This window comes from Antrostomus carolinensis, unplaced genomic scaffold (assembly GCF_000700745.2).
Source record: "Antrostomus carolinensis isolate BGI_N321 unplaced genomic scaffold, ASM70074v2 scaffold11030, whole genome shotgun sequence".
In the NCBI taxonomy this organism is placed as follows: domain Eukaryota; kingdom Metazoa; phylum Chordata; class Aves; order Caprimulgiformes; family Caprimulgidae; genus Antrostomus; species Antrostomus carolinensis.
This window is the reverse complement of record NW_010287732.1, coordinates 1-22,910: the sequence shown is the minus strand read 5'-3', so window position 1 is coordinate 22,910 and position 22,910 is coordinate 1. Positions and strand designations below refer to the sequence as shown.

Below are 22,910 nucleotides of genomic sequence, written 5' to 3'. Positions count from 1 at the left end.
TATTCCAGCAATTGATATACAGAGGTTCCAATCTTAAAGCCATATATGTAATGAGATCTTAGCTTCCACTACCAGAAAATCAAGTCTGATATTTTAATTTGGTGCATCACTGAAGTTCAAGGAAATTACTATTGACAGCAATTTTTGTACATCTACTGTATGTTCCTGTAACTGTATTTTTACCTCTGGAAATGTTCTCTAAAAAGCAGTGGAAGCTTAAAGAAATAGTGTGTTCCAAGAACATTAAAGATGGTATTAATTCATACTACCTAAATCAATCAAATGTCATTGCTATTACAGCTCAGATGAATAGTCTACCTGATACCAGTGAGATCATACATGTCCATGAATGAAAAACATCACAAAACCCACATGGATTTGCACATGCAGCATTTAACAGTACTGATATGCTTACAGGGGAAGGAAAAAAAAAACAACCCAAAAAACATCTTACTGTTCCACTGTCTATGGATTTGCACATGCAGCATTTAACAGTACTGCTATACTTACAGGGGAAGGGGGGGTGGGGGGAAGAAAAAAGGAAAAAATAAAGGAGTACTTACTGTTCCACTGTCTGTTTGGTTCAGTGGCTTTACTGCTACTCAGAACAAACTCAATGACAGAAATCTTAAGGACTGCAATTTTGGATCTTGTGATCTACGATCACAGGATATTCAGTGCAAAATGGTGCACACAACCAGACTTCTTAATATTGTCCTAGTATTATTAAATGTGTTTACCTTCACCTTAAAATTAGTGAGTTTACTACTCTTTTTTTTCCTCTAGATAAATATGTAACTGTCTCTTCAAGCGGACAGATAGAAAATGAAATCAACAATAAAATGGTTCCCCAGTAATTTCTAAAAAAATTCTTTGAATTTAGGGTCTAAAATGCATGTTGTGTTGCTCTAATGTAAAATTTATTTAAATAGTTAACTACTTAAGTAATTTTTGCTTCTGCTTCCTTAATGCATACAGTTATGAAAACTCATAAATGTTTTAAAATGTAATCACTTTATTGATGGGTCATTAATAAGGCAAAAACAATTGACGTAACCACTTCAACTCCCTAAAAAACAAAATCACAAAAAGAAAGAGACCTGAACCAAAACCAAATAAATAGTGCATATAGGGAGAGCATTTTTTTTTTTTCCTTTCAGAAAGTGTCATAATTTATCATCACCAATGCTATTAATTCTCAAACACTAAAACTGAGGTTAAGTCATTATATGAAAAGTATGGTTCAATTGTTTCTGTTTTCAGTATGTGAAAAGTTGATCCAAATTACTTTTTGATCATGCAGCTGGGATTCTGGTGAGGGAGGCTCTACATTTCCAGTCAAAATATCCATACCTTTTAAAAACCCTACTCTCCACATTTTTTATACCCATGATCTTTAGATACAAATGGGTTCTCCTTCGCCTTCAGTCTATACAACTACTGTAATCCTGGAAGTTAATAATACTATCATTAGTGCACTACAGTAAATTTCAATTAGAATGGGCCAAAAACATCTGAAATTGCAAAACACAAAAGTACATCAGTGTTTTCCATGTCTTTATGCCTGCTCTTATCACTGCTATATAGTATATGAAAAAGACAATGGTATACTTAAATAGCATTTCAAGATAATGTCCATAATATAGCACTATCAAATAAAAAAGAAACAAGAAGGGTATTTACCAACAGGATCTTTTTGATTCTGAAAGAGTATTTTGCTGTTGCTGCCATCCATGTTTGCCATGTTAATTGTGTTACCATCCGTCCAGTAGAGCTTGCTGAAGAAGAAAATGAAAGTATTTCTAATGCTGCTTTGTGTACACAGTATTTTTAATGCATCAGTAGTCAAAACATTCATAAGTTTAGAAGCAGGAAATAATACAACTAATGATTACATGATTTAATAAACAGTAAGCTTTGGAAGGAAAGCAGTAGTCAGTTAAGAAATTTTCAGCAAAATCTTTCAAACGTATGCAATCACTTTAAGTTTGAAAGAAAACAGAATGAATAAACTCAAAATCTAAACAAAAAAGAAATCTGATGAGCTTTACCATAGTTTGTTTATTAAAACTACATATATCTTACCCTTTTACTGGGTGAACTGCAAGACACTGGGGTTTATCAATTCCATGGATGATTGAGGTTTTCAAGGAACCGTCTAAATGTGCCACGTTAATTTGTGTTTCATCAAATTCTGAGCTAATCCAATACAAATTACGTGATATCCAATCCACTGCAAGACCTCTGATACTCTGGATATCTGCAAAAAGTGAAAGCGGTTTTTCTTTTGATTTTCTTTCTGGATTACTCTCATTCTTGGAGAAAAAAATCAAAGCAATTTCTTTTACAGTTTGTTGACAACATTGTGCAATATTCTATTCAGATGTATTTATAACCTAGTTGCCAAGATTTAATAATCATTATTTTTCTTCTTGGGTCTGATACGTTTGCAGTTAAGAACACGGAAATTGCACTGAAGATATGAGAAAACCTCCATAAATACTTCTTTAAAAATTAACATAAAACCTACTGTCCAAAAATAATTATCAGACTGACAGAGAATTTTTGTAGTTTATTTTTCTACTTAAGAAAGCATTTATTACTCAATGCACTATTAAAAAGTGTGGGAGTTTTTTTTGTTTGGTTGTTTTTTTTTTAAGGAATGATGATGTAGAATGAGTTATCCTCCACTAGAAAGTTCAATAATCATATTTAATAAACATTAACAGTACTCATAACATAAAAGCAAGGTTCATATTTCTTTAGGTGTGAGTTATACTTTACATATAGAACATTAAGTGGCTTTCTAAAACAAAACTGTGCTGAAGTTTAAAAGCCTGCTTCCCTCTTTATCACCAGTAAGGCTCAGTACACAATACCTGAATTAAAACCAGTGGTGTGTAGCATAGTTTTAAAGTATGTAAGTAGGTAAGTAGCTACATTACTGAAGAAGGTTTTTTTAGTTTTATTTCTGAAGATTTTTGAAGACTGCAACTTACTCCCTTGTTTTCCTGGAAACAGCTAAACATCTGTCAGTCGATGGGAAGTAGTGAATGATTTCTTTGCTTGTGCATGTAGCTTTTGCTTTTCCTATTAAACTGTCTTTATTTCAAGCGATAAGTTATCTCACTTTTGTACTTCTAATTCTCTCCCCCATCCCACTGTGGGGACTGAGTGAGCAGCTGTGTAGGGCTTAGCTGCCTTCTCGTGTTCACCCATACCACTAGTATTACCTGAGATAGCAAAACACGAGTAAGGTAGGATTGATCCGGTAGCTTTACAAGTGGCTTTGTATGTGACAGTCTTCCTTAGTAAGACATTGATTTTAAAAAATGTTAATATATTTTAATATCTGCCTTAAATGCTGCTCAAGATCTAGATACCAACATGCTGCTCTGCCTTGGCATAGCAATGGTTCATACTGGCCAGCATCTTTGTAGATGAGGAAACAGGCCAAGGATGATTTAATGATTTCATGAGAGTTCATATTTTGTACATTATCAATGTGGTTACTTCCACTGATAGAATTATTGTCAATGACAAACTAACAGGGATGTGGCTGTGGACTCGCTTGCATATACATGAAGTCAAATGGTGATGGGGTATTAGGAAGTTTGTCAACTTTAGAGAATGCAAGAGACAATGAGTACATAGCCTTGACCCATTTTAAACTGATCCCCTGCCTTTTTCAGTTTTTTGGTTGGAGGAACTAGAAAACAAGCATTTCACACTCTTAAAAAGATTAAAGTATGACTTTTGCATCTTTGTGACATTGGCGTAAGACTTAATCCAATGAGAATCCCACTAGTATGTGCTTACAAAGCTTCTTATGTTCTTATGAAACATATAAAAATACAACTGTAAGCAAATGAGATCATTTACACATAAGTAGCCTTTATAAGGGTTTTGATGCACCAGAACATTGTAATTTTGTAAATTTTATATATACGAAATTACATCTGGCACAAAACCCCCCCAAAACTCCACCACAGAAGCTACCATAATAAAAGAATATGAAAGAATGCTGATAAACACTAAAACATAGTATATTTCTTTAAGTTTCTTTACATTTCTTCACAAGTTTTGTGATATTTCACTATAAATTTTATATATTAAACAATGTTTTTATTCTACTACCATTAAAAAAAACCCCACAAAAACCCAAAACAAGAACCAAAATAACTCTTTTAGGTACCTGAATTCATGATGTAACAAAGAGCTCTAAGGCACTCTAAACCTTGTTCTCATTACTCGTACCAAAAAATTTCTCCAATTGTTAACAAAGTTGTCTGAGATAGCAGGGTAAAAATAAAGATACCCACAGAAAATAAATAAATTAATAAATCTACATAGTCAAGTGGTGATACTGCTATATTTCTCCAATGATTTAGCAAAATATGATAATACAGAACAAATTTCTTCTAAAGTGACACCAGAGGTAGAGATTCAATGAATTTTCTGAAGTCCTCAAGTAGTCAACTAAAAAAGTATTTTCTTTATTATTATTATTATTTGTTCTCAAAAGTAAAAAAGGTTTGATGTTACAGAAGTGAGCTACTTCTTTTCTTATCTTCCCCTTCAAACAAACATTCGAGGAACCAAAGTTTGCAAAATTTGTCTCCAGACAGTCCCCGTCAGACAGTTTTCCAAGTAGGTGGGTATATTACAAAATAAAAGAACATCATGTGCTGCCAAAAGAGGAACTGACAGTGGTTGGAAACAAAAACCCACCACTAGCAAGGACAACAAATGGTATCACTTTAATACTGGAACTACTGACATAGGGCTGAAGCCATCACGTAAAGGCTTTACAAAACATTAAGTTTTTGTATTCCAAGTACAGTCTCACAAAAGTGTCATAACAACTAAAGTGTTAATGACAGAAAAAACTGCCAGTCATGATTTTCCAATTGTAATATTTTAAGTTTCCTTTTATTGCTCTAAGTAATCTATAATGAAAAAGCTCAGTAAAAAGGAAAACCTGAATTGTAGTATTTTAGGTAACTGAAGTAGCAATGACAAAACAAACATGTACAGGATTCAAAGACAGAATCAAAAGACCCTACTTCCTCAGGGCATTCAAGTACTGCAAAGAGGTCGATGCCATCAGTTTGAACATGACGTGTTGCAAGAGGACAACAGGTAAAAGCAAAACACCCGTATCACCGGAATTACAAAGCTGCCATAGTATGTATTTCACTGATGGTGACAAATCTGAAAGATCTACATGGACTGGAAAGAAAAAATAACTTTGATGGAGCTAATCACTTTGCTAGGTCAGCACAGATAGCCAAAAGAGACAGAAAATCCACATGAAATTCTTCAATGCAAAGCTATGCCAGGATGCTGTTATTTTTCTGCTTTTTGTTTTTAATCTTTCTTCTTTCCCCAGAAGACATTATTTCCATTGTTTACTACACGTTCCAATATTGTATGAAAGCAATGTTACAATTACATCCCAATTTATTTTAATAAAAATGAATTATGAATCAATAAAATTAACTAGAAGCCTAAGTAAAATTGTGCTTTCTTTTTCTTTAGATCAATTATCCAATACCAGTGAAAGGTACAGCTAAAAAGAACTTGCACACTCATACTTTAGCATACTTATAATACCCATTTACCTATAATGAGTTATTTTTACTTCAATGTTATGCTATTTACCTCTTGAAATAATGGTTTCTAAGCCAGTCCCATTAATGAAGGCACGCTTGATGGTCTGTGTTTTCACATCAGTCCAGTATAAGCGTTCCTCAGCAGCATCAAAATCGATGACTGTCACATCGTCAATGTCAGGAACAGTGAAGGCTGTGATGAAGTTGAAGTATGGGTTTTCTATGTCCACCCCTCTTATTTCTGAACGCCTCGCATAAAGAAGAAATTTCTTCCTTTCTGTTAGAAAAAAGGAAAACATCACTCCTCATCCTCTTCACAACATTGGTAAGTCATTAATTTAAGATCACTTTACAAATGTGTAAATAAAGTTTAGATGAAATGATTTAACATCTCCAGAAAACCTGCAGCCACTTGAATAAAGTATGTTACAGAGCATAAAAATCACAGGAACAAGATATTAATTCTGGACACTGGACAAGAAGTTACTACGTGAAAACACAACATGGCCTTGTGTAACTCCCAAGAAAAATTTAAATTACATTTAAAAATTGTACTCTAGTAATCCAAATAAAAAAAAAAATAGTTTCATTTGCACATCATAACAGATATTAACATTTGATATCTCAGGAGAACACAGTATCACTGTAGCAGGGAAGTTTTGCAAAAAACAAAACTCATGAGAAATTCCACAATGTACGTGCAAAGCAGTGAAAGGCAAACAGGTGGAACAAAAAGAACACATTGATTGTTCTAATTTAGGCATTGACTAAGAAAAAGGGTGATACATTAAAGGTAAAACAGAACTCTTTTTAAAAAAAAAAAATCTCAGAACTCTAAATTATTGGAGCAAGAGTTTGTGAACAAACAGTAAAGGTGACTTTTTCCCCTGCATTACCCTTGATATGACAATATATATTTTTTGCATTTCCTAAACATTAGGAAATCAACGCTGAAAACAATAATGTATTACAAGGTTTTACAGATAAAAGACATAATTTTTTGATATTTCTAGGGCTTTTATTGCTTAGAAGTGTTTATTGAATTTTTTTTTTAAATAAAACTCCCCTTCAAGGCTGCATGTCTAATATCTGCTATTCATTTTATTTTCTTAATCCTTGAAAAATGAAACTAAGACAACTTTAAAAGAACAGGTAGAGATTTAAGCTATTAAGTATGTTCTTATTATTCAGCTTACCTGACTCACCATTTTCTGATGACACACTTTACAGTATAAATCTTTCTGTTTTGCAGAGATAAGTTTCACTAACGTATAATACACATAAGCAACAGAAAAAATGGCTGTGGTAATACAAATCAAAGCTCCACACATCTCATATATTAGAGTAAGTTCCCAATTCCCAAAAAGTAGATATCCCTTTAAAATATATAATTGAAAATGCACTGTAGAGATTGTTTTTAAGCTTATGTATTTTAATTTGTACAGTTAAGAATTCTAAAATCAATACAATTCTCTGGTTTGGGGAAGAAAACTTACCGTAACATGTTTTCTTGTCTAAAGCCAGTTTCATCAGATGTGGACAGGCACAAGCAGCACTTCTGTTGTGATTGATCAGACACATGTGAGAACATGGACCTCTGCCCTCATTAGCAGCACATGGATTTGAAGCTAAAATTGAATAATGAAATACACAAAATATAAAACCACTTTTTGGAACTAAGGTTCATCAAACTAGCATAAGCTACACCACTGAGAAAGAGGTGAAAATTCTGTCTGAAGACAAAGTCAGCCTCATTGATTCACTGAGCTTGTACTCTTAATATTTTATTCCAGGCTAATATTCAACTCTTGCCCAAACATACATTTTTAATAGTTGTTGTAGGGGACTTTTTGTTTTTTCTTTTTGTTAGTACAGCGGCAAAATTTATCATTGTAACTTCATGAAGGCACTGGATAAAATTTTCCCACCGAGATGCTAATTTTGCAGTCTATTTATAACATCTAAATGTAAAGAACTGGACACTCCTGGCCAGGACACGTGGTATAAAGAAATGTTACTATGATGAGGACCTGAACAACAAATTTGTGAAGACCCAAAGCTTAGATTATGAGATGAATTTTTGCAAATTCAGCGTTCCCTCTCAATTTGATCTACCTACTAGAATATTAGTCGGAAATCTCACATGCAAAAATAATTTGAAAAAACATGCCAAAATATTTCTACTTTTCTCAAAGAAAAACCTCTCCTAAGTGTAGCTTTTTTCAAGTAGTTTCCTATAGTTCAATGATTGAACAAGACATACTAAAATTGCTTTAAAGAGCAGAAAGCAAGCTGACTGGAGGAGACTTCTTAGTTTTACGAAACCTAGACACTATTCTTAGTATCTTCATTCATAATTATACACATGCAGTTCCAGAGCACCCCTGAAGAGACATTCCAAGCATAAACAGAAAGTAATGTTGATTTTTCCATTTACTAAAAAAAACCTTAGAAAATTATCAGTGATGAAAAGCGAAGAAGGAATGACTGACTCATAAAGACAAACTTATAATTAACAAAATCAATTAGCTTAGAATATATTCCTCCAACGCTGTGCTAGCCTGCAATATAAGTAATTAGATAACTAGAGAAATCTGATGTTTGGATTTCTTTGCAAAATAAATTTATCTCAAACTCAAGCACTAAAATTTGAAGACAAGCTCAAGGTTTGCTTCATTGAACCATTTATCTTTTTCATTAATGCACACTTCCTTAAATTTATCCAGCAACTCCTGAATCCTTTAACTACTTACTTGTCTGATCAGTACTACAGAAGAATGAAACTTACAAAACCTTAGATAAACAGGTTAACAAAATTCTATCCAGCATCTTCCATCCTTCTATCAAAAACTCACAGGCTTTTACAGTTTTCTGTGAAGTCAAACACTGGCAGCACTGGAGGCCACCCAGCACCTGCCCAGCCTCTGCAGTTTCTTCTGCTATTCCAAGGTTTATTACAAAGAAGCATTCTATACCCTCTCTGTCAGCTCTTCCAAAGGTCAGCTGGGCCAATAAGCTCAAAAAATATTGATTTTTGGTTAATGACTTAATATCTCCTTTGACCGCTAATGGACTGTAAACACCTTATTATCTTATGTGATAATTATTTGATTCTATCTTTCCCAAAAAATTACAATAGAGAAATGTTTATTTAACATTATAACTTTTCTTATACCTGTAGTAACAATGTGAAAAACTCTGTGGTGATAAGAAATGTGAAGCTGAGGAAAAGAGCCTGAAGTTAAGAAGGTAAAGCACCATAATCTAAAAATTATTTATACCAGCACATATATATATATATATATTCTTTTCATATTCATACGGCTTTCACTGAAGAACAGCTAAGCCCATTCTTTGCTTTCTAATAAAACCTAATTCTTTTGAAGGCAAATAGCTATGCTATTGCTTTCACTCTCAAAAAATTGTCTCTTTTATTTCCCTGTGCTAGTTCTAACACTTCCTTCTATTTCTATTGTGAATAACCACATAGCCATTCCTTATTAACCTTCTCCATGCCATTTATGATTTCACAGACTGCCATCATATAGAAGCCTGTCTATAAGCTGTATTTCAAGAAGCATCAGTTTACCTGTCCTCCTACAAAAACCTTTCCCATACTCTTGATCAGCCTGTCAAGCTTTCTTGGTCTCTTTTACGTGATCTGTATACAGTATCCAAGCAATGGGAATGCTATGGATTTATCCAGCATCACAGTTCACTCCCTGTGGTTCTTTATTCCTTTCCTAATCATTTCCACCAATCTATTTTCCTTGTGATCATGGCAATCCACAGAACTGGCATTTTCACCAACTGCCCAGTCTTTTGCATTATGTAATTGATTTCCACTGCTGATTGTTTGTCAATCTATTTCTCTTGCAGCACTGCACACGTCATGCTTTGTCATGGTGTTTCTTCTTGATCGTTCTCTAAAACATTATTTAAACAAAATGTTTGTTTTTCTTGACCAGTAACCCTTGAAAAACCCCTCAGACATTCTGTCACCAGTTGACACATGAAGAGTTACTCTGACAACCTCTGAATACGCATTGACTGTGGACCAACTTATTCTCCATATTAACTGCATATTGAACTTGCCCCTTCTTGGCATTAGATTTTAGCTAGGCAAAGTTTTAATCTAATACTTTAATGGTGTACAACATGATTAAATTCTGCCTACAACTCCAAATATATGTACTACAGTTACATAAAAAGGATACTTTTAAATTGTCAATAATCTATTCCCACTCATATTGAAAACCAACTACAGATCTAATCCTCTGCTCATTGTCAATAATTTCTGTACTAATGCTTTCCATAGGGCCAAAGATCCTTCTGCTGTACTCAGTGAAGTTAAAATCTTTATACTACCTGATTATATCTGATTATTTTAGCATAAAGCTTTGGAATTTGTAAGTTAGGACCAATCTGAAAAGATGTTAGTTCTAAAATACATATTTATTTCCTATATTCATTATTTCTACTTCAGCTTTTAATAATTGACCTGAAGAATTGGTCAGTACACCACTAAAAAACCAAAACCCAACGTATTCACCGTGAAACAAAATAAACAAGAATATTATTAGCTCAAAGTTAGCACAACTATATTCATTATTTCTACTTCAGCTTTTAATCATTCACTTGAAGAATTGGTCAGTATACCAGTAAAAACCAAAAACCAACGTATTCACTGTGAAACAAAATAAACAACAATATTATTAGCTCGAAGTTAGCACACTTATTCATGATACTCTATTGTATATGATATGATGGCTTTATGGTAATTCTGAAGCTCTTGTTAATGAATCTCTCTGTTTCCCACCCCCTGCAGCATACAGTTTGAGATGAAAGAGTACTAAAAAATGCAAACACAGAAAAAATGTAATTAATGATATAAGTTCAAAACTAAGAAGAGACTGCATGGAATGACTGACCTTAAAAAAAAGCATACTGACATAAAAGGCAGATAAGAAATGCAGATGTAAAGCAATAAGGAAAATGTTGTAATGCTAGTGTATTGCCATGTGGAAAGGCCAAAGGCAACAGTACTTCTAGGAGCGGGGCCTATGCTTGACAGAAAACTTTCAAAAAAAATCTGAAATTTACTGTTAAAGTAAGTAATAAAAAAGCAGTAACAAAGGATTAAATTAAATCAAAGTGTGAAAAGCTACAGAAAATTTCCATGACAGAGTGACTGAGGAATAAAACTAATAAAAATCAATACATATATAATAATATATAAGGAAAAAAAAAACAACAACAATCTCAAGTTACATACCACAAGGATGAGCACTGAGATTGCATCCATACCTAAAAGATCCTTTTCTGAAACAACAGATTACATTTGTATTTCTGAAATGGGTGTGCAATACCCCTCTTACTACAAGAGCCAGGACACGCTGAACAGAGTTATCAAGTGTTAGGGTCAACACAAGCAAGACAAGGTCGTTCCTGTAGGCATTGATCAGTCATTGTCAAATACAGGCCGCTGTGTTAATACAGATAGGAAAGATTGCTTTTATAATTCCTAAAACAAAACTGGAACTCTCACAAGGCACAAAGGAATCCAATTTAAAGTTCAGAAAGACTGTATACTTTTTACATGATTTATAAGACACATAGCAGTCTGACTGATGGTTTTGAAGTATGAAGAATGTACAGAGGAAGTTTGTGATAAAATCTCAAACTAATAAAAGTTTTTAAATCCCTCCAAAAGAAAATATCCAAAACTTTGCTCACTTGCATCTAAAGCTACATTTCTGTAAAAAGATATTTATTTTAAACAGCTGGCAATCCAGCTCTCAACAGAATATTGTAACAAAACAGTGTTATAAAGTTAAATGTTTTTCATGTTTTAATTACAAAAGAGCCCGGTGGTACTAATACACTTTATATTCAGCAGTTATTATGCTGCTTATCCTGATTTTTTGGTCTATAAAATCTCAATCTGCAAAAAGAAAAATAATGCCATGGTCATGTTTGTTTGGTGGGGGTTTTTTGTTTGTTTTTTTCTTTTTAATTCAAATTAATACCCTTGAGAAGTGCAAAAAAACTGGGGAATGTGTAAGGAATTCACAGCTTTCTAACTGTTTTCAAGCTGTGATCCTTCCAATGCCCTATATTTACTCCTCTCATCACTACCCTCAGTAGTACACCTCATGGTACAAGAACAACTTCTTGTGTCTAAAATAGAAGACCTTGTTCTTTGTAGCAAGTGGATTTTTAAAATATAATGGTATCTGAGGAAGTTCTTCCTAGAAAACCTGTGTTTGCTACGTTAACTGCATTCCTGACACACAGCTTTGATGCTGTGAAGATGAGGTCTCAAATGCATATTTCTTGAGATGTGACATCATTCACAGATGGCATTAGATTTTAGCTAGGCAAAGTTTTAATCTTATACTTTAATGGTGTGCAACACGACTAAATTCTGCCTACACCTTCAAATATCATGGAAGAAGACCCATTGATCACTGAAGAAGCCACTTGGTGGCTGGTCACAAGTGGTGTTCCCCAGGGCTCAGTTTTAGGACCAGCACTGTTTAATATCTTTATTAATGATCTGGATAAGGGAATTGAGTGCACCCTCAGTAAGTTTGCAGATGACACCAAGCTGGGTGAGAGTGTTGATCTGCTGGAGGGTAGGAAGGCTCTGCAAAGAAATCTGGACAGGCTGGATTGGTGGGCCAAGGCCAATTGTATGAGGTTCAACAAGACCAAGTGCCAGGTCCTGCACTGCGGTCACAACAACCCCATGTAACGCTACAGGCCTGGGGAGGAGTGGCTGGAGAGTTGCCTGGTGGAAAAGGATCTGGGGGTGTTGGTGGCTGAACATGAGTCAGCAGAGTGCCCAGGTGGCCATTAAGGCAACAGCATCCTGGCCTGTATCAGCAATAGGGTGGCCAGCAGGACCAGGGAAGTGATTGTGCCCATGTACTGGGCACTGGTGAGGATGCACCTCAAGTGCTGGGTTCAGTGTTGGGCCCCTCACTCCAAGAAGGACATGGAGGCACTAGAGTGTGTCCAGAGAAGGGCAATGAAGCTGGGGAAGGGCCTGGAGAACAAGTCTTATGAGAAGTGGCTGAGGGAGCTGGCATTGTTTAGCCTGGAGAAGAGGAGGCAGAGGGGAGACCTTCTCGCTCTCTACAACTACCTGAAGGGAGGGTGCAGTGAGGTGGGTGTTGGTCTCTTCTCTCAAATAACAAGTGATAGGATGAGAGGGAACAGCCTTAAGTTGTGCCAGGGGAGGTTAAGGTTGGATATTAGGAAAAAATTCTTCACTGAAAGGGTTGTCAAGTATTGGAACAGGCTGCCTAGGGAAGTGGTAGAGTCACCACCCCTGGAGGTATTTAAAGGACATGTAGATGTGGTATCTGGGGACATGCTTTAGTGGTGAACTTGGCAAGACTAGGCTTATGGTTGGACTAGATGATCGTAATGGTCTTTTCCAACCAAACTATTCTATGATTCTACATTACATCATGAAGCCTCCCACAATCCCTTATGGTTTACTAACAGATGAACCAATCATCCATATAGATATCTCACTATAACTTCACTACCTTAAATTGTCATCTGTCCTAGATTAACTGAAATAATGTTGCTTTAGGCTACAGGAATTTATTTAGCTCTGCTCTATTTTATTTCAATCAAAATAAGTTGTTTGAAAATATTTTAAAAGCTAACAACTTTTCACCTTAATATGGGACCCAGATGTATACTTATGGAGTTGAGACTACAAAATGTTTGTCCTTGTTTATACTGATATTTTGCAGCGGAAATCTACTATTAATTTTATCTTGCGATTCTAAACTGCATGCTATCTTGTTTCATTTATTGTAAAATTGCTACAAATTCAGAAGAAAAATTAAGAAGTAATTGCATAATATAATTTTTCTCTAGCTCCAGTAAAGCTAGGTACTGGAGATTTGTAGAAAGAAATTGCTTCAATTGAAAGAGAATAATTTACAGCAAACCTAGAAGGCCAAACATAAATTGGAATCTGGTGTTTTCTACATCATCAAAAAAAAGCTGCAATTACACAACTTCATATTTGAACTTCTTGATTCTGGCAAATAACTGCTAAAAACTCTTCTACAGCTTCTATTTTGCCTTGAGGCCAAGGTATCTGTGAGGATGGAATACTGACTGATATCTCCCTAGGCTATAGTCTCTCTTTAAAGATGTTGCCTGGCACCAGTCCAAACAGAAAATAGTTGGTTTTTTTCTGACAGCAAGTCATGGGCTACTGGGAACCATACTGTTACTGTGAAAACACCAAATAAAGAACACAGTTCCTCAAATCCAGAAGTTCAGGAAGTAACTGATTATAAAAAAATAGCAAAAACCATTTCTTGAAAGAGATGTGCAGAGATGCATATTTACTCCACGCTTATTTTAAGATCCTGGGCATATATATATATCTATATCTATACTCTTTTTTCAGAAGTCAGACAGCTTTGTTAGAACAGTACCCTGGCCTAAAAAGTAAATTAACCTAAGAGGCTTATTTCAAAAAGTTATAAAGACCAAGGACCTTGATGTCCACTGAAAAACAGTAACATTCTTTCTTAATGTAAGTTCATTATTATTTTAAAATAAATCTATCAGAAAAACACATCCTCACAGCACATGTCACATATTGCAAGGTAGGAGTTGTTCACTGAGAGTCCTTATCACAGTTGTCACCATAGTTAGACCCATGAACTACAGTGAGTTGTATTCATTGCTTTCCTCTTTTCAATGCATGCTATTAGAGAGCTGAATGTAACGTTGAACTCAAATCTATAAAAATAAGGGGGAAAATGTACATATGCATTTGCAAACGTGAAGTACATATTGTATAAATGTGTAAGTCTATGTTCACATAATAACTATGCATTATTATAGATGTGATGTCAATAAACTGTGCATTATTCACACCCTAGATAATCTGTATCCTTAAGCCCATTTATACTAAATAACCTACAGAAAGTCAAAGACAGGTGATGGAGAAGCAGCGATGGTCAGGTTCCTAGGGAAGAATGAACAGCTTATAGGGGACAGGAAACAGAAAGACCACTGCAGAACAGTTGCTGAAATAAGCTTAAACATATGCATAACCAGTAAGAGGACATCTCACTTCATTCATCAATCATTACTTGTTCTGGATGATCCGTTTTGTTGTACAAATAACCCATGAGTTATTGATATAAAAATATATATAAAAAAAGTCTACAGATAATTCTTCCCTCTGACGGCTGAAAAAAAGCTAATAAAAGATTTGCTACACATAGAATCATTTGGTTGGAAAAGGCCTGTGAGATCATTGAGTCCAACCATACTGTACATGCATACAATAAAGATATATTGGAGAGTTGGACTCTCTTGAGAAAGCTGGCATTTCAGACATGGTTGAGAGGTTCTGAGTTCTGTTCTCTTTTTGATCAGTACTCTAATGTATCTCTTCCCAAGAAAGGGTTTTGAAATTGTTAGCAATATCATAATAATGCCTTTCCTGTCCTATAGTTGGTTTTGTAACTTCGAATTTATTTTAAACATCAAAGTAGCTGATGTTTCAATAGTCATATTGAAAAATATCACTTTATTTAGTTCTTCATTTTACATGGGGATCCACTGAGAGAACTGACGTCCAAGTACCCTTCCAACAACAAAACTGAAGAAGTTTAATCAGGACTGTTTTCTTCTGCTCAGAATCCTATCATATCCTTCCATTACTACTTTCTAACCACCTCATCCACATTATTTCTCATCGAATGAAGTCAAGCATCTGATTCAGAAGTCAAATACTCCTGGTAAATGACTATAACAACACCTTCCAACTATTTCCCTTAACATTTATTATTCCCAGGTCAAGGATGCAGGGACTTTGAAGATCTCAACATTTGCAAAGTCAGAGAAGGAGGAAATATAATGCCCAATTAAAATTTGGGTTTTTTTTATGCTGGTAGAAGTGGAGATAACTGTCAGGAAGAGGAAGAATTCTGCCAGTTGTCAGCACTGTAGTAAGTATCTTGGATTCACCTATCCTCAACTAGACAACAGTTTTAGAGAAAAGAAAGTATGAGGGAAGGCAGGAAGATGTGTTTGGACCAGTAGCAGGTAGTGCTACCAACAGGTAGGTATCAGGATGAAATCAATGCAAAATGTGCCAAGTCCCTCTACAATTAATTTGGATTTAATTGTTGCTTATGTTATTAGCAACATGCTTAGGTACAGTTTATATATTGCCACAACTGAAGCCAGAAAATTTAGAGTAGAAAATAATTTTACACCATTAAATAAAATCTCTGTATTTGTAACCCTCATAATCCTCAGAGAAGTAATAAATAGAGCTATAATCTAGAAAAATACTAAATGTGCAATTAACGAGCTACTCTCTGATTTCTTTCTTGGTTCTCATGAACCTTCACACATAGGAACACTGAAGTCAATAAGTTAAAGTTCTTGACTAACTATTTACCATCTGAATGAGAGATTCACTATGTAATGATAAAATCATTTGAAGCTTCAGCTGAAATTATAGGAAAATCATTAGTCTTTTTACCTATGTGACAGACATTGTAAATCTGTCTAAAGGAGCTATACCTTAGCAGGTTGTTGAATATTTCACTAGGAATTAAATAGAATATTTCGTTAAACCAGATGAAAACTGAACAGATTTTATCTATTTTCAAGATTAATACAGTTTTATCTTAAGTTATGGTAGCTGAAGATTACTAAATACACACCTATGTTGGACTGTCTAATGACAAAGCCTATGTACTTACCATAATTATACAGCAGTGCTCTGCTTTAAAGAAATGTTATTGTATAAAAGCTGGTATAAAATTGAAATGGAAATATATGCACGTGAAGAGATAAGCTTTATACAGATGAAAATGGGAAGTTAAAGTTACAAAATAATGTATCAAGAAATAACTAAAGAATTTCCCATTATTTCATTAATGCAAATAAGGTGAACTTCCTTTCAGTTTTAATTTTTATCCACATCAAAATGAAGTTTGATGCTTCTTGAAGTTTTAAATGCCAAACTCATGCCTCCAGCAGGCTGAGTTCATTCTCCCATGAAAGACATATTGTGTTAATTTGAAACTGAAAATTGTAAATGTTATTTTAAGATAAAAGCTGTTGGGTGAATAGGCCATGCTTTGGAAAAATGTCAGTTTATGGAGAATACCCAGTTGAGGCTATTTAGGTAGAAAAGTAGTGGTCTGAAGTGGTGGAATCTAAATTATGCAGTCCTAAGAGTGAACAAGATGACCGAGAAGCAAATAGAGACAGAGAAGTGAATGAGTAAATTAAGGCAAATTTTAGCACAAAGTAAATATTTACAACTAACAATTGCATACACTGTTTATTTCACAAGAACATCCATATTCCTCTGGAGAGAAGTAAGAGAAAGCCAGCTAACATTGTTGTATTTACTTTTGTCAGACAAGATACTCCAGTTATAAAAAAGTAACTTGGAAGCCTTTTAAAGAAACGTGGTTCTGCACTGTATTTGTACCAGATCAAGCACCAGAGTCCAAATGGGCAATACTCACAGACACTGATCCCATGAAGCTTCAGGTTTGAATAAAGATTGTATTACCACCCAAGGAACACTAGTGCTGAATATGACATTTAGTTAAGAATTGTCCATTCAATGTAAATACAGATACAGATATCTGCATACAAAAGGAACACTTTTCTCCCCTCATAGGAATAATAATTTATTATTCTATAAATAGTTACCTTGTGGTTGACGACTTGGATGATAAATCTGAAGATCAAATGGCTGAGCACTTGTTTTCTGTATTACACTGACATTCTGGCCAGTCCATTTATTGGCTTTTGCAAGTGTATTGGTCCTCCAATCTGTCCAATACACTTCACTCCCGTACAAAGAAACGGCAAACGGGTGCGAAAGATATTCATGACCCCGTATAATCTCTATCATGCTGGTTCCATCATATAATGCAGAATAAATGGCATCCGATCTACAAGATAACCCCAAATTTATGATTACATAAAAATAAAATAAAAATCACACAACTATTACAATATTGGTGCAAAATGTATAAAAACCTTACTCTTAAGATACTGGTAAGACCAAAGAATGTTTACAGTGTATCATTAACTTCAGAGATTATTTAGCTCACACTATTAATTTAACTAAAGATATGAAATACTGGTTTACTTGTATACTGTTTTTAAATTTAAATTTATCTCCATGCTGTGAAAATACAGCAGGAAAATCAGTTTCCATTCAGATGAATTTATGGAATAACTAGTGAAATAGCTTGGGTCCTCTATGTGTAAGTGTCAGGGAGGACTATTGGCCAACTGCTCTCTAAGGCACAGGGAGCCAGGAGCCACGGATGGTACCACAGCTGAAAGGGCAGAGGCTTCCGTGTCCAGGGCCAAATCCCACCGCCCTCAAGTAAGGTGAGTAGGGCAGATCATAGAATCATAGAATGTATTGGGTTGGAAGAGACCTTCAAAGGTTATCTACTCCAATCCCCCTGCAGTAAGCAGGGATGTCTTTTCTAGAGCAGGTTGCTCAGAGCCCCATCAAGCCTGACCTTGAACATCTCCAGGGATGGGGCCTCCACTACCTCTCTGGGCAATCTGTTCCAGTATTCTACCATCCTCACATTGAAGAACTTTTTCCTAATATCCAACCTAGATCCACCCTTTTCTAGTTGAAAACCATCACCCCTCATCCTATTGCTACCTGCCCTTGTGAATAGTTCTTCCCCAACTTTCTTATAGGCACTTTTCAGGTACAGGAAGGCTGCTATAAGGTCCTCCTGGAGCCTTCTCCTCTCCTGGCTGAACAGCTCCGACTCAGCCAGATTCAATCAAGAGTCCACATCATCAGAAGAGTTTGTGGTGACAAGAGAATGTCAGATGAGGAAGCCACCGTGTGGGTTGGGATCTGGACCAAGAGGGCCCAGCACTTGCCAGGCAGTGCTGTGGCTGGGCTGGAGACCTGCTCCAGTGGTGCTACTCTGGGGTACCTGGGGTGGAGCTGAAATGGGCTTCTGGGCCCACAGGCAGGGTTTGTGGGAGGAGGTCCCTGAGAAATCTGGTCAGGGCTATTAAGGTCTGCTGGTACAGACCATGAAGAAATTATGTGTAATAGTAATGCAATTACAGAAGTGTACATTTATACACAAGACTTTTGTGTATAATGTATATAATGTCTATAACTACATTATAATATAATACATAATGTATATAACTACAGTATAATATAATACATAATGTACATAATGTCTATAACTACATTCCACTTACAATGTGGTTCACATTTCTGTATATAAGAATAAGGATTTATAAACAGATAATAAGAATACTGTTATCCCTTTACCTGGCATCTGTCCACACTATTCTTTTTTCAAAGTGATCCACAGTAAGGCCGTTAGGCCAGGCTCCAGTATCCATATCTTTATATATGATTTTTCTTTCTGCTCCACTCATGGAAGCGGATTCAATGCGAGGAAAATTTGCATCCCAGTCTGTCCAAAACAGAATTCTAGTGAGAGGAAAAGGAAAAGAAAAGAGATATAGGAAAATATTAAAGCATGCAGAATACTTTCAAACGGTTTGATATAACAATAGCTGGGAAAAAAAGTTCAAACATTTACATGTTTTAAATGAAAAGAATAAACAGATTAATTTGGGCAACTGTAAATTCCTTGAAGTAACAAGGTAAGATGGAGGTAATATTTCATTACTAGTGTTAGAGCAATCATGAAACAGTAAGTTTTTTAAAATCTAGAAGTCTGATAGTGTTTTTCATGTCCATTAATACAAGTAACAGCTTGTCTTGTCTTCCTTCTACAGTTAGAAATGCAGCTCATTAAAAAAAAAAATATAATGAAAGCCTTTGAAAGCAATCCACAGATGAGGAGGATGGGGAAGGGAAGAAAGGTAATTTGAGGTAGCAGAGATTAAGGAACATGATAAACTAGAGATTTCCAGTCCCAATGAAGACCTCTAGAATTTAGTATGCCACTAATGAATTTTATACAGATTAGTCTTGCTAAGAAAACTGAAAAGATTAGTTGTATGGTTGGTTCTCTCATGTATGAATTCTGATTTTTATTCGATAGAGAGCTTTTACCTGTATAACCAAAGAAGTTTTCTGTTAAGTAACAGAAGCAGTGTCACCAAAAGGCCAAAAATACACTCTAACTGTTCTTAGCTCATGAAGTTTTCAACAACACACCATTTTTTTTTATTTATTAAAGGAGAAGAATACCTTTGATATGAAAACTTTTAATTAGTGATAAAGAGCTAACTGCAGGGAGTCAGGCTGTTACAGAACTTGACAAGTAACATCGGACAGCTTCAGTCCTGAACACACATGTTCTAATAAGGCTTCTCCATTTAGTACCTGTGAAGAATAGTAGATGCTACATTTAAATAATAAGGGATAAGGATATAAAAAGGCCTAACTTCCTACCAAACCCAATTTCTAACTCTCTCCCTGGGTGAGTGTCTCTGCTCCATGTGTGTGAGCTGTGTGTACAGACAGCTGTGGGCCAGTGGCTGGAGCCAGATAACAGGTCACAGGGCCTGTACATCTGGGGTGCCAGCAACTGGAGCGAGTGAGGGCGTGCATGTCAGTGTGAGATTGCAGGTAAAGGTGAAACCAGACTAATGTCCAAGGGCCTTCAGTGGCTTGGAAGCCAGATGTATGTGTGTGTCCTGGGAGCGAGGCATCCAGGGGAGATGGCTACTAGAAGGACCGAGAGGTCAGGCTAATTGGCACAGTGACTCTGAGATTAACAGGATGAGACCACTGGTGCTGTTTGTTTGTGTCAGCACTGGCTGAGAGATTCTGCCTGTGTAGACCTTTGTGGCCACACACGTGCATATGTATAAACATTTATTGATATGGACATCTGTGTCTGGGAATACATGCTCATCCTCACTGCGGGCTGGAATTAAAGGTATGCAGATTTGACAGCCTCATCTCCACTGGGATACAGGACTCGTGCAATCCTAACACAACCCTGTCCTGGTTTTTAGCTGGGACAGAGCTGGGTTTCTTTAGCGGCTAGAACAGCACTGTGTTTTGGTTCCAGCTGGGATTTGTTATGAGAAAAACACTGAGAACATCCCAGTGTTTGCATTTCTGTTGCTGGAAGTGAAGGACTTTGTGTTTTGTTAGTCTGCAAGTGCAAGATCTAGGGGGCAGGGAATATTTAAATTACTAAGGCAAACAGGTGTTTGTATATGCCAATGGGATATTCCATCTCATATCCCACCATGTCCAGTATATTAGTGAGGGTCTCTCCCTCTCTTGCTCTCTCTGGCTTTCGCTCGGGCTCTTGCTCTCCCAGGATTGCGGTTTCTGTTCGGGATTGTCGCTCCTCTGGGATCGTTATCTGGGAACGGGCCGGGCTTGGTCAGCGGGTGGTGATCAACTGCACTGGGTATCACTGATTTGCGAATTTTGTTATTGTTATTGTTATCATTATCACTACTATTTTAATATTAGTATTATTTTAAGTTTTCTTTTATTTCTATTATTAAGCTGTTCTTATCTCACCCTACAAGTCTCCTTACCCTTGCCCCCCAGTCCTCTCCCCTATCCCCTGGGGGTGGAGGGAGTGAGAGAACAGGTGTGTTGGCTGCTGGCCAAGTGCTAGCCCAGAGAAACTATCAAACTGTCTACTTGGAATCATCAGTGTTTGTTTATTCATATTTATTTGTGAAAAGATTGAAGAGCTGTTCCCACCTATGTTCAAAGATTTTTATTCTTTCCTTACTTCTAACAAAATGTAGCACACAATTGCTTCTCGCTTTTCAAAAGACAGTTTAAGCCTTCAGTTTCAGGAACAGTGGTGATTTCATTTTTTTTTTTTCTCCTCCCAACCATTTAATTTGAACAACTTATCTGCCAATTCTTCTGCCAACAGGATGCCCCTTTTTAAAGATCTCTATAGATTGATTCACTCTGTAAACAAGCTTTCTAGCATCTGAATTGAGAGGACAGGGACTTACTCATTAAAGCATGTACTTCCTAATGCAGAATTTTAGCTCCCAAATCTGTGACCTTTATCAACTTTATTTTTTACATCCACAGCAGTATTTCTGAAATAAATATGCAATGAAGACACACGATAGACCATAGCAGCTTCCTAAACAAATTTAAATATAATGATTCTGCAAACTCATTGTAATTTGCATTACTTTTGGACTCATTTAATTTGTATGGGTTGGGTTTGGTTCTTTTTTCTCTTTGAAATAATAATATTTATGAGATGAGGATGTAGCTATTGACCATTACATTTTGGTCTCTCTAAGAGGATCTAGCTACGCATAACATTGGGTAATAGGGTTTCTGTAAGGAGTCTGCAATTTCACATAGCCTCAAAACACTGCTCTAATTCCAAGAATCATAAAATTTTTGTAGTAGTAGACTGAATTTCAATACAGAATCAGAACCTAAACGTAGCTCAACAGAAAGTTAAGGGTTCCAGAAACAGTTTAACTTCCCTTCCACTACTTGACTTAAATTTAAATATAAATGGTGTGTATGTGTTGTTTTTGCTCTGCCAAAAAATTAGAGGCTAATTTTAAAAGGAAATAAAACCATCCTAAGCAAAGCTTTAATGTGTTGTGGTTTTTGTTTTTTGTTTTGTTTTTTACTGTGAAGATTTTAAAATGGAATTGTGAAATACATTTATATGTTTGCTGACTGCTAAAATTGCACTTTACTTTAGCAGACAGTTTTTATTGTGTTAGCATATTACCAAAATCAGGCATAATTTAAGCAAATTTTTTAAACACCCAATTTTGGTCCTTTTTAACTAATATTTTGTTTGATAATATGAAAACCTTCTAATATTTATGAGAAACATTTAATTATGATAGGCATTTGATAAAATACACAGTCATAGTAGTAGGCTGAATCTACTATACTCAGTTGTTTATGATTAATAATATTCCAGTTTATAGAATATCCCTTTCAAATAGGCAGAAAAAAAATACTGGCAGAAGTTGGCAAGCAGCATCTCCAATTTAAGAATGGAGAATCAAACACAAAAGATAGGATTTACCTCACAAAACTTTTAGTCTTCTTAAGCTATACTTTTTTCATTCCATCAAAAAATACAGTCTCTAAGTGAGATGAATCATCTTGGCAATACCTAAATCTGTCCATTAACCACACAGGAAGGTTAGACCAAAGGCTCCAGTTACTATCATCCACATTAAAAAAATTAAATGAAACAATCACATAGCAAGGGAATTGATTTGCCAACAAATAGATCTCTACCTTTCATAGAATCATAGAAT

The 22,910-nt window shown here is 35.5% G+C and overlaps 1 protein-coding gene across 1 annotated transcript in view; it reads right to left on the bottom strand.

The window, feature by feature from the left end:
* Positions 1-19,134, bottom strand: part of LOC104521867 (low-density lipoprotein receptor-related protein 1B) — a gene marked incomplete at both ends in the record, with an annotated part of 52,443 nt that extends 33,309 nt beyond the window's left edge. The window contains 6 exons of the mRNA XM_010163990.1: positions 1,684-1,778; positions 2,086-2,260; positions 5,665-5,888; positions 7,108-7,243; positions 17,349-17,593; positions 18,970-19,134. Coding sequence (XP_010162292.1) covers positions 1,684-1,778; positions 2,086-2,260; positions 5,665-5,888; positions 7,108-7,243; positions 17,349-17,593; positions 18,970-19,134 — 1,040 coding nt within the window. The remainder of the gene's footprint in view (positions 1-1,683; positions 1,779-2,085; positions 2,261-5,664; positions 5,889-7,107; positions 7,244-17,348; positions 17,594-18,969) is intronic.
* Positions 19,135-22,910: the final 3,776 nt, after the last annotated feature.